Here is a 27072-nt window from a genome sequence, read left to right on the forward strand (position 1 = left end):
AGAGAAAGAAAGATGAAAGTTGAAATGGTTTATAACAAAAATAAGGTTTCACAAACAAAACAGAGTACACCTTAACCCAATTAACACTCAAAAATAAAAAGGACTATCAATACTAAGGAGGGTTAAGTGCAGCTCCAGCAATAAAACAAATATAACCAAACAAGTCAATATAAACTAAATTCAAACAACCCAAAAGAAAAACACTAAGGGAGCAAGGATCCTCCAAAGCACAAGCTTCTATCTAGATTGATTAGAGTCAATCAAGAGCACAGTAAAACTGCTAAGCAGAACAAAGTGGGTCAGCAGAACAAAATACTTCAAAGCTGCCCAAAAACAGTCATTGAAAGGCTAACAGCAAACAAGGCAGAGGTCAGTTCCTGAAAACTGCCCCACTGGAGGAATGTCTGCAGGGCCTTTCATAGGATGCAGATGGGCCTCATCAGTGTCTGATTGGCTTGGTTGCCATCTGCTGGTCCAATGGTGTTGTTTTTCAGCCTCCAGCAGCAAAGTGCGCTCCCACATCTGAACATGCTTAACAAAAAGAGAGACTGCTCTAGAGGCTAGGGGCTGTAATAGAAACCAGGCTCCATGAACCAAAGCATCCACAACCAAATACGCTCAACTGGATCAACCAATCTATTGCTGAAAATATGTAGAGCACTTGGTTACTGAGCATTATCAACTAGTGTGGTGACTTTAATGTTTAGTTTGTGACTTACTAAAGATTTATAGAAAGCATGCAGAATTTTACTGCATAATTAAAATGATGCTTTCACATTTTTTCAAAGTTCTTGTTGAGGTAAATTTTGCTCTCTGTAGTGCATTTCCCATTTGATGTTTCGGCTTCTTTGGTAACCATAGTTTTCCGAAGAAGGAGCAAAATGGAGTTGCACCTTTTCTCCTATATTTTCTCCAATATTTCACAGTACCATCCTTTTTGTCAGTCACTGTCGCTCTAACTGTGATTTCTCTTTTTTGAAATCAGTTAGTGATTTATTGATACTCCTCATGAATATGCATGAAATAAAAACCATTGAGACTAAACAAAGTTTTCCAACAGCAAAATCTGTGCGAGGAGTTTAGAGCATTTAGTCAGTGTGGCAAGGTTGGAGTATACAGACAAAGGAATTTCCACAAAATCTCCCTACATGAAGAGTGCTGGGTCTTCCCATATGCTCTCTGCTCTGTGGGTTGAGCTCTTCAGCTCAACCCACAGGCTTTCAGTTGGATTTAGGACGGGAAACTGACATGGACGTAGGTTTATGTGATTTAACAATAAAAGAACATGCAGCCATATGTTTGGGATTGTTACTGCATCTCCGTTCACTGCTCCGTCTGGGCTTTCTCCAGTGGAATTTCAATCAGACCAAACAGCGAACAGAAGGAAGAGTTGTAAATGATAGCGTCAAGTTTCTGTTTTAGAATTGTAGTCTGGTTATAAAGGCCTGTGTTCTGGCAGTGGCAGCAGAGGAAGTGAATGTAGCCATTCAGTCCATCATGGCCTCGCTTTTAAATATTGAGCAATTAAAGATGGAGCAAGAGGAATGTTTAAGACATTTTATTGCAGACAAAGATTTTGTGAACCTACTCCTCGCGAGGTTGGTTATGGTAAACCTCGCGAGCTGGTAAACTTCATCCAGCTGGTGCATTACATACGTCAAGGACAAACATTAGTGATTGGGTAAAATCAAATCCAATCTGTTCCTTCAGCAAGCAGTCTTTATTCTTTCTAGGATTCAGACCTTCAGTAGAAAGCAAACTGTATAACAAGGAGCTAGTTTTTACTAGGCTAAGATTATTATCCTGTTGTAAAAGAAATAACAATGACAAAGCACATTCACTTTACTGACAGAGTCCACCAAAGATACCACAATGTCATAAATTCAAAGAGAATCAGGCCCACCGCATGAATATGATGAACTTAACGATGAGCAGGGTTGTTGTTCCACACTTTGACTTTTTCGCTTAACTCCAAACGCTGTTTTGAGTTTTACTCTGACCAAAACTCAAAATTCTAATTATAGTGTTCCACATTAGATGTTTACGCCTCTGAACAAATTAACCCAAAATAAGGGTTGAAATTCACATGTAGGAGGCACTGTAAGTTTCTGAAGAAAGTGGATTATGAAGTTTCTGGCTTATCACAATAAAAGAACATGCAGAGTCATCAACCCACACAGCGTTTTAAAAAAGTAGTAGGTTCAACTCGCAATAACAAAACAAAATGTTTAGCGTATGGCCTGTGAGCATCAGTAAATGAGTTGCATAGGTTTTGTTTCACAACAGATTAGACAGGAAGTGGGCATAGTGTCCATATCTGGGGCAGCAACTCTACCTCTACGCCATACACCACCCCAAGTTGTGTACTTTTATGAAAGTGCGAAAGGTGTGCTATTTAAATAAAATAATAAATCTGTCAAAGGATGTCTGGAGCAGCCCAGGTGTTGCCAGTCCTACCTCACATTCAGCTTTACTTTGCCAGATTTAATCTATTTGATTGAATCCTGTCTGTGATTTATGTCTCACACAGATCCTTAGACGTCATTTTCAATGTGTGGTGGACTTTGCAACATTTATTTGCCCTTTGACATTTTCACCTCCTTATTAATTCATAAAGTTTGTCCATCTTCCACTCGATCGGTAAACACTGGCAACGATTAAACTCCTGCTGACAGAAAGAAGCAAAGGTCAGCAGCAGCTTGAAACCACAGGAAGATCCACACTGCTGCTTTACTTCTCTGCATGTCTCTGCAGGGACATGCAGAGGGATGGACACAAAACTTTCAGCATAATCCCTCTCACCAGAAGGTCCAGAGTGTGCACAGACAATACAAAGAGAAGTGTTGGGCTATAAACCGGCTCACACTGGGTGTGTCAGAGCAGATGAAGAGTGGTTGCAGCGTCTCTAGAGGGGTTTGAGTTTGTCTTAACATGTCGCTTTGTTCCACTGGGAGGAAACAAGTCTGCTGTTTTCTCACACACAACACCAGACTACCACTGAGACACAAACACCAGGCAGGATAAACAGTGCTTCCAACTAAAAAAATCGAGTTCAGATGGTTATGTGTCACTTAACATTAATAACTAATGCCAAACAGAAAGATTGTCTTCGACATGGTTATGTGAAGGATATGTTTTTATTCTTATTAATGCTTCATCACACAATTAAAGATGCATTGAGATCCTACTGTTTCTCAGGAATCATTTATCCTGTTTTAACTGTTGTTAGTTGATGTGTTACTTTAAGTTAGTGTGCAAAGAAATTCTGGGAAGTGCTAGCTTCTGTTGCTAGCACTTAGCCTGGTGACTGAGGTCTACAGTCAGTAAATCTCAAATTTTCTAACATGTAATTGAAAAAACATTCAGTTAAGTGAAATCTCATCGCCAGAGAACATGCATCTTCAACAGTCTTTGGCGTAGCACATGACCCTTTTATTAGTACATTTTCAGCAACAGGCTTTTTGCAACTGTAGGCTACACCGCCAACAAAATTAGCTTAAAGCGATACTGAGAAAATAGCTTTTATTCATTTCAGTAGTATTACATCTCAGATGTTTACTTGAAGATGTTAATTGTTGTTATTGAAGGTAAAGTTTGATGACATCAAACCGTTATGAAGTGTGACTTTCAATGTTAGCATTTAGACTAAATTTGGATCATGCCAAAAGGCTAGGCCTGTCTTTCAGAGACTTTATGGTGAATTTTACACCACATTAAAATCTCTGACAAATACAAACTACATTACTTTCTTTATTGAGTTTGAACCTCACTGAAACAATCCAACTAACCCCAGCTTCTAGTTACTTTCATGTATCTTAAATGTAGAACATACTGGCTTACTTTACCCTACATTTAGACCAACATGCTATAATCAACATGTTTTTAGCATGTTTTAATTTACTTAGTCTGGGGCAAATTTAGACCACAGTGGAAAAGCCAGTATAAGCCTACCTTTCAATCTGCTGTAATGTTTTTTTAATACCCCTGCAGGTCTTGAAGGAAAACCAGAGGACATAAACAAGAGGAAAGAAGAGTTTGGACTGAATGTCATCCCTCCTAAAAAGCCTAAAACCTTTTTGCAGTTGGTGTGGGAGGCCCTGCAGGATGTCACGCTTATCATCTTGGAGGTGGCAGCAGTCATTTCTCTAAGCCTTTCTTTCTACAGTCCACCAGATGCAGAAAGACAAAGTGAGTATTTTCTCCACTATACAAGGATATTTGGATATTTTGAACATTGTGGTAGAAATGTCTGGTAGCACCACCATTTTAAAAGTACAAATGTTTTGCTATAAAATGCTTTTTATTCCAGTTTTTGACCTCAGTGATTACATAAATGCTCAATTTAACAGCCAGCCGTATTAATTCGGCAAATTAGGACCAAATTTTTTAGAATTAGAAACATTATTTATTTTGCTTATACATTATTTTGTTTCAGCATATTTTTATGGTTTCATGGTAAACTTTTGTGCTATCATAAGTCAAGCTGATTTTCCTCATTTCTCTCAATTCTCCAGTTAAATCTATGCATATCTTATCATAAACATTTTGTACTTATTAATAATGTTTAACAGAAAATCTTATACAAGATTTGAGAAAAAGAGTCCACATAATTTTTCAGTCTGTCTATGAAATGTATGTCATTTACTATCTCTATGGAAAATATATTATTGTTAAAAAAAACCTAGATGTTATTTGTAATCAACTCAATTATCTAATATGAATTATCTAGTAATAATAAATTAAAACCTGTCTCCAGGTCAACATAGGCAAAAAGGATTAGAGAATAGATTGTCAGACTATATTAAAATCTCTGTTCAGACTGTGGAAAAGCAGCTGGTGGCGTGGAAGAAGAGGGGGAAGCAGAGACCGGATGGATCGAAGGCGCCGCCATTCTCCTGTCGGTGGTATGTGTGGTGCTGGTGACGGCTTTTAACGACTGGAGCAAAGAGAAGCAGTTCCGCGGTCTGCAGAGTCGCATCGAACAGGAGCAAAAGTTCACCATCGTCCGATCGGGGCAGGTGATCCAGATCAAAGTGTCGGAGATCGTGGTCGGAGACATCGCACAAGTCAAGTATGGTGAGTAAACACACGAGTCTGCATATGGCTGACATTACCAAGCGTTTTCAGTAGGGGTTCCCCAATTACAATTTTCTGGCCAGTCGCCGATTACAGATCTTTAGAATGCTTGACCTACCAATTCCAATTTTGTCCGCTGATGTCTGAAATGTTGCTGAATATACAAAGAAAGTTGCAGTGTCCAGAAAAAACAGTTTAGTAATATTCTCTCTTTCTTTAAAATGAAAAGGACTGTCTTTTTGTCTAATTACAATTAGATAAGATAATTTGTCTCTTATGGGAGAAATTTGCCTTAGAAGAGGGGACAAGGCTACAGTACAACAAAGACAGGATAATACTTCAGATTACAATAAATCCATAAAACTAGCACAAACAATTAAAGAAACATACATCAAATTGTGTGTGAAGAAGCACACAGGTACACTATATTAATTTTCAAAAAACACACAGAATTCAGAATTTTCTTTTCATGTTTCTCCTTTGCTTACAGGAGATTGGTGATATGTAACTTTTTTTGCCCTGATAAGTGTGTGCAGTTATTGCCTCTGTGTTGCCATTCCAGGTGACCTCCTCCCAGCCGACGGCGTCTTAATTCAGGGCAACGATCTGAAGATCGATGAGAGCTCTCTGACCGGGGAGTCGGATCATGTCAAGAAGACCATTGACAAAGACCCCATGTTGCTCTCAGGTGAATTTTTCTACCGCAAATTTTGAGCTAAGCTCACCCTGACCTGAACTGTCATTATCAGCTCCTACCAAGCAATTTTTCTTCTAAAGTACGTTGGATCATTTCTTTGGTTTTCATCTTCACGGACTAAGAAATTAAAGTTTTTTTTGAGCCTAAACCTGTGAAGGTGCTGACAGACTTTGAGTTACAGTCACAATTAAAACAGTAAAGAAAACAATATAAAAACATCCGTTTTACAAGGCTTTCGTTATCACATCACAGCATGCAGATGTTAACAGCAGTATTTGCTATTTCAAGGCTCCACATGGCTACTTTCACTCTCCTAAAATGCCTTAGCATACTAACTTTTAGGTATTTAAAGCTGTATTGTTATGGAACTGTTTGTCCTTCTAAAGAAAAATTAATATAAGAAGAGATTTAAAAAATATGTAAATAAGAAGCTTAAAAAAACATCAAGTTCCCTCAAAGTAAAATGCTTGAAAGGAGAGTGTTCACAGAGGAAGATTGTAAGTTTTTCTTTCCATCCTTCTCTGTAGGCACACATGTAATGGAGGGCTCTGGAAAGATGCTAGTCACCGCCGTAGGTGTGAATTCTCAGACGGGAATTATTTTCAAACTGCTCGGTGCCAGTGAAGACAGCGAAGGCAGCAGCGATGACAAAAAAGACAAGAAAAACGAGGAAAAGAAAAATAAAGACAAAAAGGACAAGAAGAGTAAGTTTTGAAGCCAACTACACGAGTCATCATCTAAGAAGAAGCGTAGTGTGGCGCCCAACAATGTCTCCTCACACACTCCCTGTGGCACAGATCAGCTAAATCACATTGCAGTGCATCTCTCAGATCCAGTCAAAGGTCTTTGCAAGATTGTTTCCTATTTCTTTCTTTCAAGAGATGACTTCCAGACTCTGGATTATGAGGTATTTTTACAGAGATGCATAATTTCAACATTGAGACATGAATCAATGTTATGTCCTTACATAACCCAAATTTAGACTTTTCTGCTGATTTAATGCAGCTTCTTTCCATTTAGAGACTTTCATAATATCAAGTTATTTGAAACAGTGCAATTATAAAAATAAAAATCCCTCTCAGCTGTTTTTAAATAAATATATTGAAATAAAAATCAAGTTAGCAAACCATCTTGAGAGAATTCAATTGATCTAACAGTTTGCTTTTAAATCTTCAACTCACCAACTAAAGTTAATGTCTCATAGATAAAAACCTAGGATCTGAAATATATATATTTTAGAGTATAGAAATATCTGTTGACTTATTGCATTTGTTTGATTGACTGCTTTGTGTTTTTACAGGTATAAAGGAAGTCAAAAACAAGAAAGGTAGGCATTGCATCAGAGTTTCATTTCCACCAGAACCAGTGTGTATTAATGCCTGTGAGCAAATTAAGTTGTTTTCAGTACCAAACAACCAGTTGGCATTAACTTAATAGTTGCCATGGAGACATGGTAACCCAAGATGCCCAGTTCTCTAACAGTGAGCTGTTGAGATTTTTTACCTCTCCTGCCATCCTCCTCAGTGTAAGTGGTGGCAAGATGAATACGGATCCTCGTCAAGCTTTGTTGCCAATGGCTACAAGAAATGTGTTTGTGTGTGTTTGCATTATTACATCAAGTAAAACTGGGAATTATGTTATGGAAGTAGTTTAAGGGGGGTTAATAAAAGTGGCAGCAGTGTTTTCTTAGAAACAATTGTTTCTGAATGTAGGATTATTTTTCACACATTTAATTATTGTGCTGAAATTAAAGGTTTGAATATAGATATTTGTGGAGGACACTGCAGTTGTTGCTGCTCACTGAATACTGGCTGGAATATTAATATTAATATTAATAGAGACAGGATGTCATTAGTGAGACAGTAGTAGTTGTAGATAAATCCATTGTCACCTTGTGTGGATTGATGTTTCTCTGATGAGACTTCACTCAGTCACTCATATACTGTAATGATAATACCATGAGTAATATGGGTTAAGCATGATTAAGTGAGGTTTGCTTGTTTGAGAGACATAATCACGTGACTCTGGAAACTGATACTGCAGCTAACTTTGTCTGGGTTTTACAATGTATTTTATCCAGGTCAAAAGATGATTGTACAGTTTGTAAGACTACAGAAGTACATTTATATAGATAGTGTACTATGACAGCTCTACAATGTACAGAGTCTTCAGCATCTCTGAATGAATCTTTTCCACCACTGGCGTTCTGCCACAGGGCAGCTTATGATCTACCTCAGCAACTTCTGCCACAGTAATGGATTTAGTCCTTCCACTGCCCAACGACACCGTCTATCCCATCTCCAGTTTTCCTAGTTAACCAAAGTCACAGTCTGGATGGGTCCTGCTTTCCCTTTCTTAGCTGTTAAAAAGTTTGTTAGGACCTCCTCCAAGGTCAATTGAAAGTTTTTCTCCATTATGTCTCATGGCCAAATTTTTTGCCTCTGCCACCACAAAAGTCACAGTTCTTTTAGCCACCTGGCACATGACTGCTGCTTCAGGAGTTGACAACCAAGCCCTAAAGGACTCTTTCTTGAGTGTCCAATAAGGCTGGTGTTCACCAAACAATAACCACCATGACAGGCACCAATGACCTTCTGGAGAGCACATCTACAAAAGAAGTCCTGATCACATAGATTCCACATCCCCATCATGAGAAACCCTCCTGTGGATGTGTGAGCCCCACTTCTGACAGTGGTTCTCCATCCATTCTCAACCCTAGTTTGGGTTTACCTCCTGTAGTCTGGAACCTTTCTATGCCAAGCAGACTAGGTAATCAGGTGGTGATCAGTTAGCAGCTCTTCCCCTCTCTTCTTCAGTAGCCTGTCGGTGGTCACAGGGTCTGGGGACATCAGCTGTACGGTAGCCTCGCTTCTGTCTGACTGCTCAGGGCAGCTGTTGCTACAGTGTAGCTCACCACCATCAGTGTATGAATGTGTATGCGAATGGGTGAATAACTGAATGTTGTGTAAAGCGCTTTGGAGTCCTGTAGACTTGATAAAGCTCTACACAAGTAGAGAGTATTTATCAATACACCACAGGTCTGATGATATAAAATGTAATAAAATGCAGCAGTCTCTGACTTGAAGATTTTAACATTTTAACCGGTTTTCTGTACCTTCCTCCATACCTATAGAAAATCAAGTCTTTCTTCTATTAACCTATATTTCTTCATATTTCAACATATAAATTTGTGTGTGCGTGTGTGTGTGTGCGTGCGTGCGTGCGTGTGTGTGAGAGAAAGTAAAGTACAGCAATAAAATAGTTAGAATGAAAGTCTATTTTCGCCAGTTTAGCAGAGGGACAGTCAGAGCTTTTCATGGTGGAATTGGATTTGTAAGCTTCAGCAGTCATGTCATTAGAGGGTTTCTCAATGACTGTCAGAGGACTGGCATGTCACTCACTTGGACTAGTGGTGAAAATGTTCACTGTAGATGAAAGTTTTCTTTCCATGCAGAGTGGTCAGTGGATGTTAATGTTTTTGTTACTATGCAGACTCAAACTTCCATCCATTAGCACGCGCTCTCAAGAACCACCTCTTGATTTACACTGTTACCAGTGACGTTGCACACTCACACCTGATTATCACAAAACATTCTCACAAGAAAATTCACAGTAACACTTTCTGCTTTTGGGAAGAAACAATCAAATTACTTATTTTGCTGTTGTAATCACTTACTCCACTCATTATTTGAAAATCTAATCGGAATGTTGAGTATAAATAGATATCACTCTTTTTAGATTCTTATGTTGGTATCTTTTTCCTTCCCATTTGCACTACCTTGTCTGTCACATAAAATCTCACTAAATACATTAAAGTTCAGGGTTGGAACATTTCCAAATGTGAAAAAGTTTGAGGAAAATGAATACTTGAGAAAGAGATTAAATCCTAATGTTATAAGGTGGTTTTGCATGGAAAGAAAACCGTATTTGACAGTGAGAATTCAATTAAGGCATTAGTCAGTGGCAACAGTTTGCTGTGCCATCCAGTCATGTGACACATCTTCTTACTCCAGTTCTCTTATTTGGGTTATTCTCCTTGAAGTGTAAAGCTGACAGTATTTAAACTTTTGAACATTTTTAGAAAATCTTGTAACTCTCCAAGTTATTGGATGAACAGAGAGCAAGGTCTGTGAAGTTGTGTGTTTGAGACCAAGCAGCTTCAGTAGTTACCACATTAATGCAGAACAAGAGCATTAATGGGGTGGTGGCTCAGAGTGAAACAGTTTTGTGAATTTTGAGTAAGTTTTTAAAATGCTGCAAAGCAGAAAATGTGAATTGGGCATGTTTCCAATTAATCAAGCCAGGCATACATGATTTTGTCAGATGTTGAAGTTAAGCATAGTTGTAATAAACAAGATGTAGAGGTTGCAAACTAGCATGGAGCACACATCACCATGAACGCTTCTCACCAGACACTCCAGACTGACACTTCTCCCCTCTGAGCTGGAGATTTAGATTTTGACTTTTTCCATTTCGTGCCTCTTGTGAGGCACAGACCCACTAGTGAATGGGACGGGACTGCTCACAACTTTAGAACTTATTAATGTATGTCTCCTCTTTAGCACGTTGAGTCTTTTTCAGAAAAGCCAGAAACCACCTCAAGCAAACGTAAAAACCGTTTTTTGTTGTTTTTTTTTTTAGCAAATTTGAGTAAGTTATTTAGAATTTTTCCTTTTCCATCAACCTTTCCTGACACCATAATTGGCATCGGAAACAAACATTGATTTAAACATAGCTACAGAGAATATTTAGCTGTTCCTCCTCTTGGCTTGTTGGGCATGTTTAGACTTACTCATATTGAATAACAACATACATTCTGGTACAGGGTTAATAAAAACCATGTTCAAGATTTGTGATGATATGTCAGCAATACCTCAAGTAAGTCTTTTTTTTAAATCAAAATCCCTTTTTGGCAAAAAATAAATAAATAACTTCGGGCATTATTTTAGACAGATGTGTTACTATGGGAAGTGTGTGATGACCTTGTGACCCCATCCATGGTTTCTCCCTCCTCTTGCTGACTCACAACTGGAATAGTTTCTATAAACTCCTGCTTCTGGCTGTTCGACTTTATGCTGTGTTTGTTGACCAGCCATTATTTTGGTGTTAAGTGTCGCATGAGGAAATGGGAGCTGGATTCGATTGAGGTTAATCAAAAAAGAAACAGAGATGTTGGTGGTGCTTCCATGGAAAGTCCTGCCTCCGCTGTCGGACCGGGGAGGGCTCTCCAGGCTCCGTGTGATCCCACGTGGCGTTTCTTCCATAGTATGCCCCTGTGGTCTGAGCAGCAGCAGCAGGTGCTCCTGACTCTGTTGATGGTGATTAGGAGCAAGAAGATTATCGGCATTAAGCTCGGCAGCTGCTTTCTTCTCCTCCCTGCTGCTGGTGCCTTCTTGTCCACTAATAACCTCATTACAAAAATGGGATCAGCTCGCTCACACACACGCTCACACACACTCACATAGATACAGACACCCCAGCACATACTGGTTAACTCTGTGACACAAAGCAGTATTGGTTAACTGCTGGTGTTTCTGCTTGTGTTGGGAACTGGAAACGATGCCCTGTGGTTAGGGACTTAGTGTAGCTCCAAGTCAGGTTGAAGATCTGCTGTGACTTAGTGCATCACAACAATCTAACACTGGGATTAGCACACGTTACCATGGTAACCTGCACTCTGGACAGCTATTGTCTATAATGGTGTCGCCCCAAAAGTATTTATTTGTATTATTTATTGTTAGAGAACAGATACAGCAAACTTGGAAGGAGTCGTCTTGACTGGCTGTTTGAAGGAGCCAATCAGAAGTCAGAAGCTGAAGCTGATCCCGCCCACGGAATTAAATGAATTCATACACAGGATGAAGTCATTTATTAAATCATGAAATAATTCTATCAATTTTTGAAATATGAAATCAGTATGTTTAATTGAGGCACATATAATTAATTCTATATTTAATTAATGATTTCTGCATTTATTTAAAGTTTTAATGAATTAACGACACTTTTAAATAGGTATTTCATAAATTAGTTATTTATTGTAATTTGGCACTCTTTACTCTCCACCCATACAAGGGGAGGCTTAATCAGAGGAGCCGCACCACACTGAATGATTTGTGAAAAGCTTCCACAGATATTTATACTTCTGTAATACAATGCATATATCTAGTTGACACTCAACCTGCAGGGTTTTTTTCTTATAACCCCTCCAACAAAAAACCTCGGTTTCCACTCATCTGTGGTCTGCACAAGTCTAAAGATCTTACACATAAATACGCCAAGTTTTTTTCTGTTGTGTTGAAAGCTTATAAAACTGATGGTGCATTCAGTGCCAAGTGGGACATTTGAGTTTTTACTATAACCTAGTGCAGGGGAAGGCTTTAAATGCGACTTGGATATTGCTTGACTGGGTTCCCTGGACAAGAGATGTGGTTTTTCATCAGCATTGGCCGACTGAATTTCTTTAGCGTAAAACAAGGAAAAAGCTCCAAGATGGTTATGATTCCAGTGACAGGTGTTGCTCATGTGATTCAGTTTGTTTCGCGTGAAATGAGCTTCCAACAACTGTCTCAAGATCTTAAGTCTGATTTTAGTTGCTTTGGAAGTCAAGACAGATGTTGGCATTTTAAGTTTTCTTTTCAAACATGCATCTCTGGAAATTGTTCTTTATTTGTCATGTTTTGAGTTGTGTTTCTTTTCCTAGTAAAACTGGAAATTATTAGGGTTTCGCTACATTTTTAAAGCATGTCTTTAAAGCTGAACCAGTTCTTCAGTTTGGAGGCTTAATGACTTCTTCTATTATCCCATGTAGAGAAAAACAAGGACGCAGCTACTGTTGAGATGCAACCACTCAATGAAGATGGAGAACCAGAGAAGAAGAAGAAAGTTCTTCCAAAGAAGGAGAAATCTGTCCTTCAGGGGAAGCTGACTAAACTGGCCGTACAGATCGGCAGAGCAGGTACAAACAGGGGACTGGTATTCAGTTTGTTACTGGGACTTTTATATCACTAAAAGCCACAATGATCTAGGATCTTGCATGATGAAAAAAAATTTAAAGTTAAGTTAAATTTAAAATCAACACGTTTTAAAATGTTGGAATGTTTGGATTCATATGGATCCTTGTGGATCAGTTATGTACGGAAACCCTGACAGCCAAGGGGAAAAACTTATTTTAAGTCCTGGATGGCAAGAGGGAAAAAGAATCTGTCAAGCCATTTCCATCTCATCCAAACAGAAAAAACAGTTTTTTCCCCAACTCATCTTTTTCTTTTTCTCTTTGTTGGGTGAGAAGAGTTTTTGTCCACTTACCCTTCAACATTTAAGTGAGAAAAAAAGAAACTTAATACTTTTTCTGTTTCTTGGTTTAGATTTAAAAAAGACTTACAAAAATCACACATTTTTTTATTTATTTATTTACTTTTCATAATTTAAGCGAGAGAGAAAAAAACCAAGGCTAAAAAATATTTTTTTTCTTTTTCACTCTGTTGGTTGCTTGGTGGAGAAATTAAGGAACTATGCTGTTATAATGAGAAGTACTTGATATAAAAAACACAATTGATAAAATTTTGAACATCACAATTTTTCTATGCTCTCCTTCAAGAGAAAAAATATTTGCGAAAAATCCCACAAAATTTCACAATATTTGATTCTAATTTTTTTTTGTCTTTTTTTTTACTTCCGTGTTATTTTTGAAGTCGAGAGAAAAAGAACATTTAGTCAGACTTAAAAAATGTGTCAAAAGCCTTGTGTTTCAAGGCTTCCATAGTTCTGTTGAAAGTTATGCTGAAGTGAGATGCATAACGCATCCACAAAATCTCAGCTAAAGAACTTGAAGGCGTTTTAACCATCACTCATTGCAATCCATTTGGTTTTATTTTTCCTGTTCTTTTCCTCTCCTGTTCTCAGGTCTGTTGATGTCGGCCCTCACCGTCATCATCCTAATCACTCGCTTCCTGATCGATACCTTCTGGATTCAGGGCCTTCCCTGGTTGCAAGAGTGCATTTCCATCTATGTGCAGTTCATGGTCAAGTTCTTCATCATCGGTGTGACGGTGCTGGTGGTGGCTGTGCCTGAGGGTCTCCCCCTGGCCGTCACCATTTCCCTAGCGTATTCGGTCAAGGTCAGTTTTGCAATGTCTGTCAGCTTCACGTCTGTCTGCATGCAAAGAGATTCCAATGTCATGACTCACCTGAATATGATTTGTGTCTACAAGCTGGTATTGCAGGAGCTTGCAAAAATGTTTATAATTCTGTTTCTAATTTTCTCATTTTCCAACCATAAACCTTAATTCATTGCATTTTCATACGTTTTTAATCCTCAGGTGTCATTAGCTCCTCCAGGTCCAAGTCTTTGCAACCTCCCACCAACTGCTAATAAAAGCATGATGCTGCCACTGCCATGTTTTGCCATGAAGATGGTCAGCTTAGGGTGACAGACATTGTTACAAACCTACAATATAGACCAAAAAGAGGAATTTTGCTTTTATCTGACCAGAACATGTTATAATACATTTTTGCTTCATACCTAATGCCTTATTCACACAGCAAGATTTTAAAATTATGACTGCAGGAGAGTGTGAAGTATGGATTTAGGAATCTGAATTCAGTAACGCTGCTCTCTGTATTATTTGTGTGTCAGAAAATGATGAAAGACAATAACTTGGTCCGCCACCTTGATGCCTGTGAGACGATGGGAAACGCCACAGCCATCTGCTCAGACAAGACGGGGACGCTGACCATGAACCGCATGACGGTGGTGCAGGCCTACATCGCAGGGAGACACTATAAAAAAGTCCCAGAGCCGGATCTCATCCCAACCAAGATACTGGACCTGCTCATCCTAGGCATCGGGGTCAACTGCGCCTACACCACCAAGATTATGGTAAGCTTTAAAAATAGCTGCTCATTCAGGAAGCTGTGGGATAAGTATTTAGCACACTGCCACAGGAAGCTCAGGACTCATCAGATCACAGTCTGCAGGATGCACTTGACAGACCAGAGTACAAAGGAGAAAAGCAGGTTTGGTTGTAGCCAGGAGTTTAGGAAGCAATGACAAGTTTCTTTTCTGGTCTGCAGGTTTCTGCTTGGCTGCTACAGAATGTTGCTTTTCTTTTATTTTCTTCAGTTTCATCTGACATTTCTAGCTCAGCTTTAAAGTGCATTGATTTCACACCTTTTCTATACTACTTGGAATCTCTGATATGCCAATTTTTCTATTACCTTTTCACCCCACAGTCCTTGTGCAAACACACACAGAGTTGTACAGATCAGGACCTAAAACAAACAGGTTGTTGAGTAATTTAGATCTAAAGTTTTAAAAACAATCAACAAAATTTACATGACTGATTTTTATTTTAAAAAAAGATGAATGCAAGATGCAAATGCTGTGTATTAAAATCGTAGTATACCCCATAATTACCAGCTTATCAAATAACTTAAATAGTCATTTTCTGCATGTCTTTATCATGCCATCCTGTCATTATGGTGACATTTTCTGATACCATCATTAGGTTTGGAGACATCTCTCTTGTCACAGATCTCCTAAGATTGCCTTTCCAATCATTCTCTTATGGATTTGTTGCTTTGTTTAGGATCATTGGCTTGTTAATGACGTTGTATGGGCAAGCACCAGTTGTTGAACAAGTGTCCTCATATTTAGCTTTAGAATACTTTGGTATACAGAGAAGTTTATGTTGTCCAAGTCCAACAATTGTGCATTTTCTGGCCAAGCATCTAGGTTCCATTCTTGAGTTATGTCTATTTTGGTAAACCTAAGTCTTGCTATTAAATGGGTTGCTGATATGCTGATATGTCAGTTTTGCACCGCTGAATCCAAAAGTGACATCCATTTTTATCAATCAGGTTTTTATTCTAATTTGCTTTAGAGAAATCTGATCTTCTGACTAAACTGATGATATTTTTATGACATTATCAGTTCATTTCCGTTAATATTAATATTTCTTATCCAGAAAAGGTTTTAGGAGAAAACAATGTTTTTTCTAACAGAATGTATTAATTAGATGTCACAAACTTGGATTTGGGTAAATTGAATAATAAACACTGATAATGGTAAGTATAAGTACATGTGAATTGATCATCAAGTCTTCATTGTGTAAAATTCTCCGTCTCTTTTCTGTCCTGATGGAATCTCTCCTCATCACTCATTGATCAGATTCTCAGGAAACCGATCCAGATGTGAGAACAAGTCAAGCATTTGATGCTCATGTTGCTCCATAGTTCAGAAAGTTGACCTGATTGAGCAAAACCAATGTGACTTGTTGGATTCAGCTCATCAACATGACCCTAAAACAGTTGAAAAACCACAGACAATTTTTTTGCCTGTTGACCAGTGGAATTACATGTTCTAAGTCCATGGTTATTTCACGGATAAGGATAAAATTCTCTACCAAAGATACTATCACTTCTTTATAGAGGCCAATGGAAAAAGAAAAATATAAAAGCTATTCAGCACTTCTTGAAGTTGTGCCACTTTAAGCTACTGTTAATCATGCGGTGTACCTAAATTTTCTTCTTCCTTCCCACAGCCTCCGGAGAGAGAAGGTGGGCTGCCTCGCCAAGTAGGAAACAAGACCGAATGTGCCTTACTGGGACTCAGTCTAGACTTGAATCGAGACTACCAGAGCGTTCGAAATGAAATCCCAGAGGAGAAGCTGTTCAAGGTTTACACGTTCAACTCCGTGAGGAAATCCATGAGCACTGTGTTGAAGACCTTTGATGGCAGCTACCGAATGTTCAGTAAAGGAGCCGCTGAGATCTTGCTTAAGAAGTAGGTCCACTGCCTCTGCCTACACAGTTCTGCACTCGTAGTCATACTCTGACCATGTGTACTGCATATGGTTTCAGGTGCAGTAAAATCTTGACGGCCAGTGGAGAGGCCAAGATCTTCAAACCCAAGGATCGAGACCAACTAGTGAAAAATGTGATTGAGTCGATGGCATCAGAGGGGCTGCGGACGATCTGTCTTGCCTACAGAGACTTCTCCATCGCTGATGGAGAGCCTGATTGGGACAACGAGGCGGAGATCCTCACTAGACTGACATGCATCGCTGTGGTTGGCATTGAAGACCCTGTACGACCTGAGGTTTGTTATCTTCCTTGGTAAACGGCTACAACTTCCAAGAGCTTTCTAAGGGTACATTCACAAAGCGGGCAAACGTGACCCAAAGTAGCTTTTCGTGCAAACTATATCCGACTTTTTCATGTCAGTTTGAATGGTCCATTTTGTACTATATATGGGAGAGGCTCAAAGCAGAAAAAAAAAATCTGCTTTGAGCCTCTCCCATATGTAGTACAAAATCTGATACATATCTGACTGTTTTCAAAGCGTTTGCAGTCAGAACGTTCATGTCGCATTTTATCCGACTTTTATGTCGCTGATGCCTTAAGCCAGACTTGGTACATCCAGATGTAAAAAATGGCTGAAAATTATGATTATGAACTTATGAAGGAAGTCTGTGTCAGTGAAGGACTTCACATCACTCTTCATTCTGATTGCACATCCAAACAGACCTCTCCACAGACACTGCATTGACTGCTCCACAAATTACCATCACTATTAGATGTCCTTTTATTTATTTTTTATTAGCTTCCTCCGTCTTGCTATGATCTTGTGTTGATACTATCAGCTCCCTTTGATGAATAAACTCTAAAACTATCCATAAACGACTCCATCCATTAAGACTTCCGTAAACAAAGCACTGCTGTGTGACGACAACATTCTTCCTTTTGCGTATGTGAGTGGAATGGGGCCTGTAAATTGAGGTTGCATTTAATTAGGTACAGAGCCCCCTAGGGGACCTGTTTTGCTTTTGCATTTTGCACATAGGTCTGTGATGGATTTCTATTTTCAAGAAAAAGATATAAAACTTCAGATATTTCACAAATGAGACATTAACATACAAGGAAAAACCTCATGAAAACTTTATGTTAAAGCAGAAAGTACGGTGGCAGCTGTAAGAAACATCTTCAGTATTAAATTATGCCTCATGAACTGATCAGTACAGTATTGCGAGGGAACGCAAAAGAAACAATTTTCCCCATCTCCCCCTAAGAGGCTCTGTAATTACTAGTCTGAATGACTTAAAAAAAAAAATCTGATTTTAGCAAAAAATTGGAATTGAGCATCAAGACTTGTTCTGGGAAGTGGGGAATTTTTCAAGCAAAATTGTTGCTTCCACATTTTGAACTAGTGCAAGGCAGTTAGAAGAAAACCGCAATAATCCAACTGGGAGGTTTTCAAAGCATGGATTACTGATTGCACATCATGTCTAGAAAGGTGTTAATGTGATCTGTTGGGGACAACAGACTTTCACATGAGGGGTCAGAGTGGAGCATATCGGGGGAACTGGTAGAACATTTGAGACTGAATAAAATCACTTTGGTTGACATTGTTGTAATAAATGTTGAGGACGCAACTATGGAACTACTGTCATTTCACTGTGGAGCAGTTCAACAACTGGTGTCTGTCTGCATGGGGTGCACTCCCCTCCGGGTTGACCCTCTGTGTATCTGTTCTTCATTGTTCCCCTAAGGTACCAGAAGCTATCAGAAAGTGCCAGAGGGCTGGGATCACTGTCCGCATGGTGACCGGAGACAATATCAACACTGCTAGAGCCATCGCCACCAAATGTGGCATTTTGCAACCTGGAGACGACTTCCTGTGCATAGAGGGGAAAGAGTTCAACCAGCGGATCCGCAACGAGTCGGGCGAGGTCAGACAAATGACGGCGGAAAAGGCTTGAAGCAAAGAAGTGTGAAAATCTAATTCTGCCCCTGCCTGTGTGTCATTTTCTGTGGTGACTGCTTGCAAATCAGATCAAAGGTTTTTCTCTCCTTCGTCTCGTCAGATCGAGCAGGAGCGTATCGATAAGATTTGGCCCAAATTGAGAGTCCTTGCCCGGTCATCCCCAATGGACAAACACACTCTGGTTAAAGGTCAGTGAAGTATAAATCAATCCAGAAATAATGGGGTGGCAGGTTTACTCACTTAGACAGTGCTGTGAAAGATATTCCAACACTCGGGTGGTTTCAACTGCTTTCAAGGGTTTACAGCAACAAGCAAGGAGGTTGTTCACATTCCTGTGGAGGAATTTTGACTGGCTCTCCAAAGCAACCTTGTTCTAATTCAGCCACATTGGAGAGTTCAGAGCATGGTCCGCCTGCCAGAGACACTAAATCAGATTTTAACCTTCATTTTGTACTTTTTCAGCCATTCAGAGTTGCATTCTGGTGCCCTGAGAGGTTTTGCACTGTAGTGATGGCCAGACATTCTCCTTCACAATTTTCTGGTAAAGAGCAGAATTTGTCTTTATCAGTTTCAGCAGGTTATTGATGGGACCTTCCAAAAACTTTTATTTTTCTTCTATCAGTATTACTTTTTCAGAATTTCTCAAGCTCTATCAAGATGTTACTTTAGTAAATGTGAGATGGGCCCTCAGTGAGGTTTTTTTTATTTCCTATTTTGGTCAGCAGTGGTTTTTGACTTTAGCCTACGTCATGTTCTCAGAAAGGTTTCATGTAGTCATTTTCTTGAATCTTCAGGCCATTTTCTTGAATCTTCAGGACACGAAGAAGAGGACTTCTTCGTGTCCTCTTCACGAAGAAGAAGAGGACAAGGAGTAGCTGGAGGATGATGTTGCAGCATTGCATGCGTGAAACAAACTTATTCATGTGTGATTTTAATTGCGTTTCTTATTTAGCGGAAACAAAGCACTTGTGAAATTGTGTATTTTTGACATTAGCGGAGCAAATAGTTTTACACACAGCTCCTCTTTTTCTCTTCAACTCAGACCACTAACTGTCACACCTCGTAAACAGCACCAGTGGGTTCATTTCAGAAAAACAACATACCAACAGTAAAACATGGTGGTGGAAGTGTAATGGTCTGGAGGTGTTAAATGGAACCATGAATTTTGCTGTCAACCAAAACTTCCTGAAGGACAACGACTGGCCAACTGTTTGGGACCTTAAGCTGAAGTAAACTTGGGTTCTGCAGCAAGACAAAGACCTAAAACACAAGTCCTTCTGAAGAAAAACAAAAGGAAGGTGTAAAAAGGTGTAAAAACCCTGCAGTGTGGCTGGATTAGAACAGTTCTGTAAAGATAAGTGGGTAAAACTGACAAAAAGTGGGCTGGAAACAACTCAATACTGTCATTGTTCTTTCACCTGTGCGATCTCTTTTTTATTTTAAAGGTATCATTGACAGCACAGTGCTGGAGCAGAGGCAGGTTGTCGCAGTAACAGGAGATGGCACAAACGATGGCCCCGCTCTCAAGAAAGCAGATGTCGGCTTTGCTATGGTACAGCGTTTTACATTCCTGAACGATGTGCACTTGTTAGCATTTCCGGATGATTTATATTCACAAACATTTCAAACGCATCCTGGCCCTAACGCTCAGCTGCCGATCCACAGGGCATCGCAGGGACCGACGTAGCAAAGGAGGCGTCCGACATCATCCTGACAGACGACAACTTCTCCAGCATCGTCAAGGCCGTCATGTGGGGCCGAAACGTGTACGACAGCATTTCCAAGTTCCTGCAATTCCAACTCACGGTCAATGTGGTTGCTGTCACCGTGGCCATCACCGGAGCCTGCATTACCCAGGTCAGACATACACAATATAACAACACACTTTCAGAATATTGACATGTATTAACATAGCATAACATTTTCATTGGGGAACTTGTGGCAAAATCGATAGACATGATTCACAGATGTTATATCTAGTACTTGCTATACTAGACATAGCTGTAAAAAATGTTACAAAATGTTCTTAAAATTATTACAAATACATAAACATTTCCATTTTTATGTTATCACAATGATGCATTTTAAAAATGGTTCAGTTTTCCCTTCGGTTACTTGAGGATTCTGTACAATAGGTCTAAGATGCAATGAAAATTACATTTCCTCACTTGATTTAACCCGGCCTCGTGTTGTCCTCTCAAAAAATATACACAGAATAATCAAGACCTAAGCAGTTCATCTCTGTGTCCATTTCCAGGATTCTCCTCTGAAAGCTGTGCAGATGTTATGGGTCAACCTCATCATGGACACCTTCGCCTCATTGGCCCTCGCCACGGAGCCGCCGACCGAGGCGCTGCTGCTCAGGAACCCGTACGGGCGCAACAAGCCGCTCATCTCGCGCACCATGATGAAGAACATCCTGGGCCACGCCGTCTACCAGCTGACATTGATCTTCACGCTGCTCTTTGTCGGTCAGTCAAAACACAGATCCTTGGTATGTTTGAGTGCAAAGTGATTTAAAGGATCAGTGTTATGTAAAATCAACTTGTTTGAGCTTTCCAACATGTTATAATGTCACTCCTTCATCAAAAACAGACCAGGAGTATTGCCTTGATTATTTCACGCATGTTTGAGAGAACCTTTAATCTACAGTGGCAGCCATTTAGCTGTGCTAGACGCCTGGTTGGACCTCCTTGGAGAAGCTCTTCCCTCTCCATGACTCCCCCTCTCAGCTCCTTCAAACTAGCCAGCAGCAATTAACAAACACCTGGTGGAACTGAGCATCAGCTGAGCTCATTATACGAGCTGCTTCTCAGTGAAACATTGTTAAAAAAAAAAAAAAAAAAATATTAAAGAGTTAATAGAGGAGCCATGTTGTGATGACTTCCTGAAGGCAGAGTTTCAGAATGAGCAGGAATTTTTAAAGTGACAGACGCCCAATTTCAAAGCGTTTGATTAGGAAGTGGAAATATTTCTTTTAAATCATATTTTATAGAAATAGAATTTTTATGACAACTGAAAATAATGCAGTTACTTGATAGTGCTATTAAATACCACAGTGTTCTTAAAAATACATAGTAGTCCCCTTTAGCAATCTAGACATTATAGAGAATGTTAGATTTTTTTTTCCATTAAGAGACTGATCAGCAATTTGATATGTTTTTTTTTTTTTATTCATTTATTTTGGGTGATTTGCAAAATCCTCATAGGACACTGATCTTCATCCTGTTCTTCTGTAGGTGAGAAGATGTTCGACATCGACTCCGGGAGGAATGCCCCGCTTCACTCTCCGCCCTCTGAACACTACACCATTGTGTTCAACACGTTCGTCCTCATGCAGATCTTCAACGAGTTCAACGCTCGCAAGATCCATGGAGAGCGGAACGTCTTCGAGGGCGTTTTCAACAACCCCATCTTCTGCTCCATTATCCTGGGAACCCTTATTGTACAGGTAACCCTTCACTGGCAAGGACTTTGTACCACTGGGTGAATCGACACTGTGAGGGCATCAAACCTTGTTTTTTGGTCTCCTCTAGGTGGTTATTGTGCACTTTGGTGGTAAAGCTTTCAGCTGTGTGCCTCTGACCATAGAACAGTGGCTCTGGTGCGTCTTCCTGGGCCTTGGTAGTCTCATTTGGGGGCAGGTAGGATAATCTTTTACTTGGCCAATGTTATTTGAATTGTGAATATTAGACCGAAAACAGAACTCATGGCAATTACAGCGACTGTGTCCATAGAATTACTTTTTCTTTCATACTTGGACGAGATTATGATGAGTTTAAAGCACATTTCTTTTCATTTGTTTTGTGCAAACGAGCAATATATTTGGTACTTTTTGTCCTAGAATGCAATTCTCACAACTCTTGAACTGTTAGTGCACAGCGTTGCTTTGTTTTTGATAGATAAAACTAATAAGAAGATTGTTGAACCTGAACCAATCCAAAGGTTCTCAAAGATTAGGTTTACAAGGCCTTAATGCTCACTTACAGCTTTTTTTTTTTTTAACTAAGTAGCAGCAAGCAACCCTTGGCTCAAAAGATCACAGATTCTCAAATGTGAATCAAAATTCTTTTTTTATTCTCACTAATGTTAAATCAGCTAAAACAAACTCAAAAGAAAAACTGGATACAAAGCATGGATTACACCATTAATCCACTTTTTAAAAATAAATTTTTAAAAGTAGATACAATCACTTTTAAAGTGGGAATAAGACGTTAAGAATGATCTGAAAAATGAGTTCAGATCAGCAAATTTAGAAGCAACAAAGTTTTTTTAAAAAGTGTCATTTTTACAGGGAAGCTGTGGCAGCTGTTCCAGTTTTCCTGTGAAAATTACAGATGCTGAGTAGATTAGCTTACAGTTAGTGAATTACATTAATTATCTGTTAAGTCTACAAAAAGAAAAGGTTAATTTTGCATAGCTGTGTTCTTTAGAAAAAGACCCTTTCTTGTATTATTTACCTCTAATAAATGCTTCTAGTGCATCAATAACTGGCAAAATTAACAGGGAAATATCAAAGAAAAAAAAAAATTTAAACTGGTAGAACCACAGAAAATTTTGCATTTGATATGTGCATTCTGTGCAGCATTTACTGCATTTTGAAAGTTAAACTCAACTGTTGGGGAAATGAAAAAAATGAAACATGATCTAGCTGTAGTTCTGCTCGTTCTTGAAACGTCTTGAAGTTCTCTTGTGTCAAAAACGACATTATGTCATAAATCGGGATTTTATTGATCTGAGGATTACAGAAGACAAATATGTACTTTTTGTCGTTTCTGGAGCCGATTGTATTATGACTGCTGTGGTTGCCTGGTGTAACGTTGCTGTGTAGTTGTGACGTCACCATCCATATCCGGATGAAATAAACATCCGACTCACATGTGAACAAAAACATAACAGAATAATTAAGTATTTTCTGTGCTTACTTTAAATTTAAGCGTTTGTCTTGTAGAATTTTGGCCATCAACTAGAATGCAGGAAATCATCTTAGCTTGTTGGATAAATCATCTGAACAAAGCAGGTCATCTGGTCACCCCAGCTGACCTCAGAGTGGTGTTTGTTTTTGTGTGGTTTGTAAACTTGTTCCTCTCCCAGCTGGTGTCCAGCGTCCCAACCAGCTGGCTGCGGTTCCTGAAAACAGCCGGTCATGGCACCCAGCAGGAGGAGATCCCTGAGGAAGAGCTGGAGGAGCTGCAAGACAAAGACGAGATTGACCATGCTGAGATGGAGCTGAGGAGGGGTCAGGCGCTGTGGTGCCGCAGCCTCAACCGGATCCAGACGCAGGTACAGCGCTGCAGCTCGAGAAAACTTCTGCTGTTGTTGTTGCTGTGTTGTGGATATGCAGGAAAAGATTTTTCAAAATGTGGCTTTATTGCCATCACACATTTCAGATGTATAACAATGGCAAAAAGTTTCAACAGGTCCACGGATTCATTTAGAATCCTCTGATCAAGAATTCTGTGTTGACAAACTCTACAGATTTAGCAAGATTTGAGTTCTAAGAGTATAATTACTAAAGAAGAAACAGAGGTGGGATAAGTACCCAAAAATTGTACTCAAGTAACAGTAGCATTACTTCAACATATTTTTACTCAAGTAGAAGTAAAAATTGAAAATTTAAATTACTCAAGTAAAAATAAAAAAGTATTTGGTAAAACATCTACTCAAGTACTGAGTAACTGATCAAATTATCAATCATTTAATATTTAAAAATGATATAAGACCTAAATTTAAAATTAAGTGTACATTTTGGTATTTTAAGGAGCAAAATAACAATAATTCATAAAAGTAACAAAAAATAAAATCAGACAAAATATTTTTCAAATCAGTTTCTTTAACAAAAATTGCAGGTGTGTGTCTGGTGAATTTTTGGTTCTAACATATTTGTTCTTCATTCACTGAAGTTACTCACACTGGGTTGAGAATACAGAAGTTTTACTCAAGAGTAGAGAATTGCTCAAGTAAAAGTAAAAAGTACATTGTAGTAAAAATAGGCCTAAAAGTATTTTTTTAACATAAGTCACTCAAGTAAATATAATTGAGTAAATGTAACTAGTTACTACCCAACTTTGAGAATAATTATACTGTAAATAAACTGTATATGAGACAAACAGCTGCTAGATGTAATAATATTAATTATTTAAAAACTATCTAGTAGCGCTTTTTTTAGTTTGACAGGACATGATGATAATTTTAACAAAAATGTAAAACACACACACACTTTTTTAATAAAAGTTACATACAGCAACTTTAATAGAAGAATGATTTCAGTTTCTGAAATGCTCTTTTAATCACCTTCCACTCCTCCTTGTCTGGTAGATTCGTGTTGTGAACGCCTTCAGAGACAGCGTCTCTCCTTACGAGGGCTTGGAGACGCCGGAGTCACGCAGCTCCATCCACAACTTCATGAGTCACCCCGAGTTCCGCATCGAGGACTTAGAAACCCAGATCCCGCTGATTGACGAGAACGAGGACGAGGACGACCCGCCCACCAAGCGGAACTCCGTCATTCCGCCTCCGCTGACACTGACGGGACTGTCCAACCTGTCCAACCTGCAGCCTCCGCCATCCTCGCCCAACCAGAACAATAACGCGTTGGAGCACATCATCCCGCTGCATAGAGACGGCTCCCGGTCCGGCCTAATCCCACCTAACTCAGCAGGACTGCCACCCTGTCCAGGAAGCCCCCTGCACAGTCTGGAGACCTCCCTCTGAAGCAGCCGCTTCCGGTTGTTTGTCATTTTGAACATTTTCAAAACAGACTCCTCTGATTGATTCAGGATTTCCAAGGGACAGTAATGTCTCCACAAGTGTTTGTGGTTCTGTTCAGACTGAACCCTTGTTCACACAGACTGCATTTTTTTATTAATAGATATGAACTCTGCATATGTAATTTAGAAGAGTGTTTGTGAGGTGATTCATGTAAATTCAAATTCAGTTTTATATGTAAATATTGTCAATGTAGCCAGAGTTTATTTAAAAAAGATTGTTTCTGATAAGCTAAGTTATCTGTTAAGAACACGTTCAGATTGTTTCTGTGTTAACTTGTAACCGCAAGAGTAAGTGACTAAAAATCTGTTGTATTTTATTTGTTTCTTCCAGTAGTTAAACAGGTTTGGAGTAAATGTCTTTCATTTTAATGTTGTGTTTTTTATGTCTTAGATTGGAAGAACATTGTCATTAAAAGATCAAAAACTGACTGCTGGATGAGAGGGTTTTTGAAAAATGTCTGGACTTCCTAGCTTTTTTTTTTAAGATGTTTATGTTTGAGTTACTTTACTAAACAAGTCATGGGTCAAAAAATGGAACGATCAATTTCTGGGATGTTTTAGAAACACAGGGTTTTCAAGCCAACGAGAAGAACTAAGTCCTCAGCCACTCTGCTCACCTCTGAGAATCAGCCAGAGGAAATGTCTTTATTTTGACGGACACTAACAAAGAGAGACCAGGGTCACATAATCATATGTAAAATTAAGCAGACACTCAGACAGTGGTATCAGTGGTATGAGCCAGACCAAAAAAAGTTTTGTTTTTTTTAAACTTAAAAAAAAAATTAGCTAAACCCGGTTAGCCAATTTAAGCCACCTTTCTGAATGGTTTAATCCACATGTTCCAGTCACGTGTATAAAATCAAGCATCTCAGGCATTCAGATTGTTTCTATTTGTGAAAGACATGCTCCCTTTTTTGAGCTCAATGAATTCCAGCATGACACTGTGACAGGATGTCACCTGTTCATTAAGTCCTGTCACGTCACTTACAGCCAGCTAAATGTTGCACAGTCACCTGAACAGTGAGTGGCGTAATAACAAGCTGAAGACATGGAGAACAACAGCAACTCATCCATGAAAACTAATGGCACGAAAAATCCCAGCACTGGTTCAATAGATGCCCAGTCACATGGTCTGAAGAGATTCTGCAGAGTCAGTTGCTACAAACCAACTTCAGATCAGTTCAAAATTAGCTAATAGAGAGCTCTATGGAAGAAATTCCCACTGTCAGGACGAGCAGGCAGCTGCATCCAAGCGTTACATCACCAAAAGCAAAGCAGTGATGTCTTTACATCACTGCTTTGCTTTTGTAACGCTTGGATGCAATGCAAGCATTGGATGTGCATGTGCAAATCAAAATACAATACAATACTTTGATTTGCTAATTACTTCCTTCAGAATATTGAAATAGAGGCAGGAGATAAGGTTGGCTATTTCATTCAAATGTCAGTTAGTAAATACTAAGAAAGTAATAAACAATGTTTTTTATAATTCAGGTAGTAGGTAAAAAGGAAGGTAAAAAGCTTTATTTTGATCAGTTATAATCCCATTGTCTCCAGTTAGTCTTTATAATAAAATATTGCTAGTAGTATAACAATAACCTATTCATCACTGAACTCTAAAATATTTTTAATAACATGCCAAGACATTTATTTTTATTTAAAAGCAAAAGAAATAAACGTTTACTTAGACGGTGTTGAAGAAGATTTTAAGTTATAATATTTCTTAAGAAAACTTTCTGGCTCAATCTTCTTCGATCCCGGGTTCT

The 27072-nt window shown here is 39.0% G+C and overlaps 1 protein-coding gene across 3 annotated transcripts in view; it reads left to right on the top strand.

The window, feature by feature from the left end:
- Positions 1-25734, top strand: part of LOC103149391 (plasma membrane calcium-transporting ATPase 1-like) — a 32642-nt gene extending 6908 nt beyond the window's left edge. For all 3 annotated transcript variants that reach the window (XM_007568517.2, XM_007568520.2, XM_007568519.2), the window contains exons 3-21: positions 3991-4188; positions 4819-5076; positions 5639-5764; positions 6301-6477; positions 7074-7100; positions 12582-12728; positions 13676-13890; positions 14409-14651; positions 16315-16556; positions 16634-16871; positions 18322-18501; positions 18637-18724; positions 19982-20088; positions 20202-20393; positions 20794-21007; positions 21776-21987; positions 22073-22180; positions 23631-23819; positions 24855-25734. In XM_007568517.2, the coding sequence (XP_007568579.1) occupies positions 3991-4188; positions 4819-5076; positions 5639-5764; positions 6301-6477; positions 7074-7100; positions 12582-12728; positions 13676-13890; positions 14409-14651; positions 16315-16556; positions 16634-16871; positions 18322-18501; positions 18637-18724; positions 19982-20088; positions 20202-20393; positions 20794-21007; positions 21776-21987; positions 22073-22180; positions 23631-23819; positions 24855-25250 (3557 nt within the window). In that variant the 3' untranslated portion in view covers positions 25251-25734. The remainder of the gene's footprint in view (positions 1-3990; positions 4189-4818; positions 5077-5638; positions 5765-6300; positions 6478-7073; positions 7101-12581; positions 12729-13675; positions 13891-14408; positions 14652-16314; positions 16557-16633; positions 16872-18321; positions 18502-18636; positions 18725-19981; positions 20089-20201; positions 20394-20793; positions 21008-21775; positions 21988-22072; positions 22181-23630; positions 23820-24854) is intronic.
- The last annotated feature ends 1338 nt before the right edge of the window (positions 25735-27072 follow it).

This window comes from Poecilia formosa, unplaced genomic scaffold, assembly GCF_000485575.1.
Source record: "Poecilia formosa unplaced genomic scaffold, Poecilia_formosa-5.1.2 Scaffold224, whole genome shotgun sequence".
In the NCBI taxonomy this organism is placed as follows: domain Eukaryota; kingdom Metazoa; phylum Chordata; class Actinopteri; order Cyprinodontiformes; family Poeciliidae; genus Poecilia; species Poecilia formosa.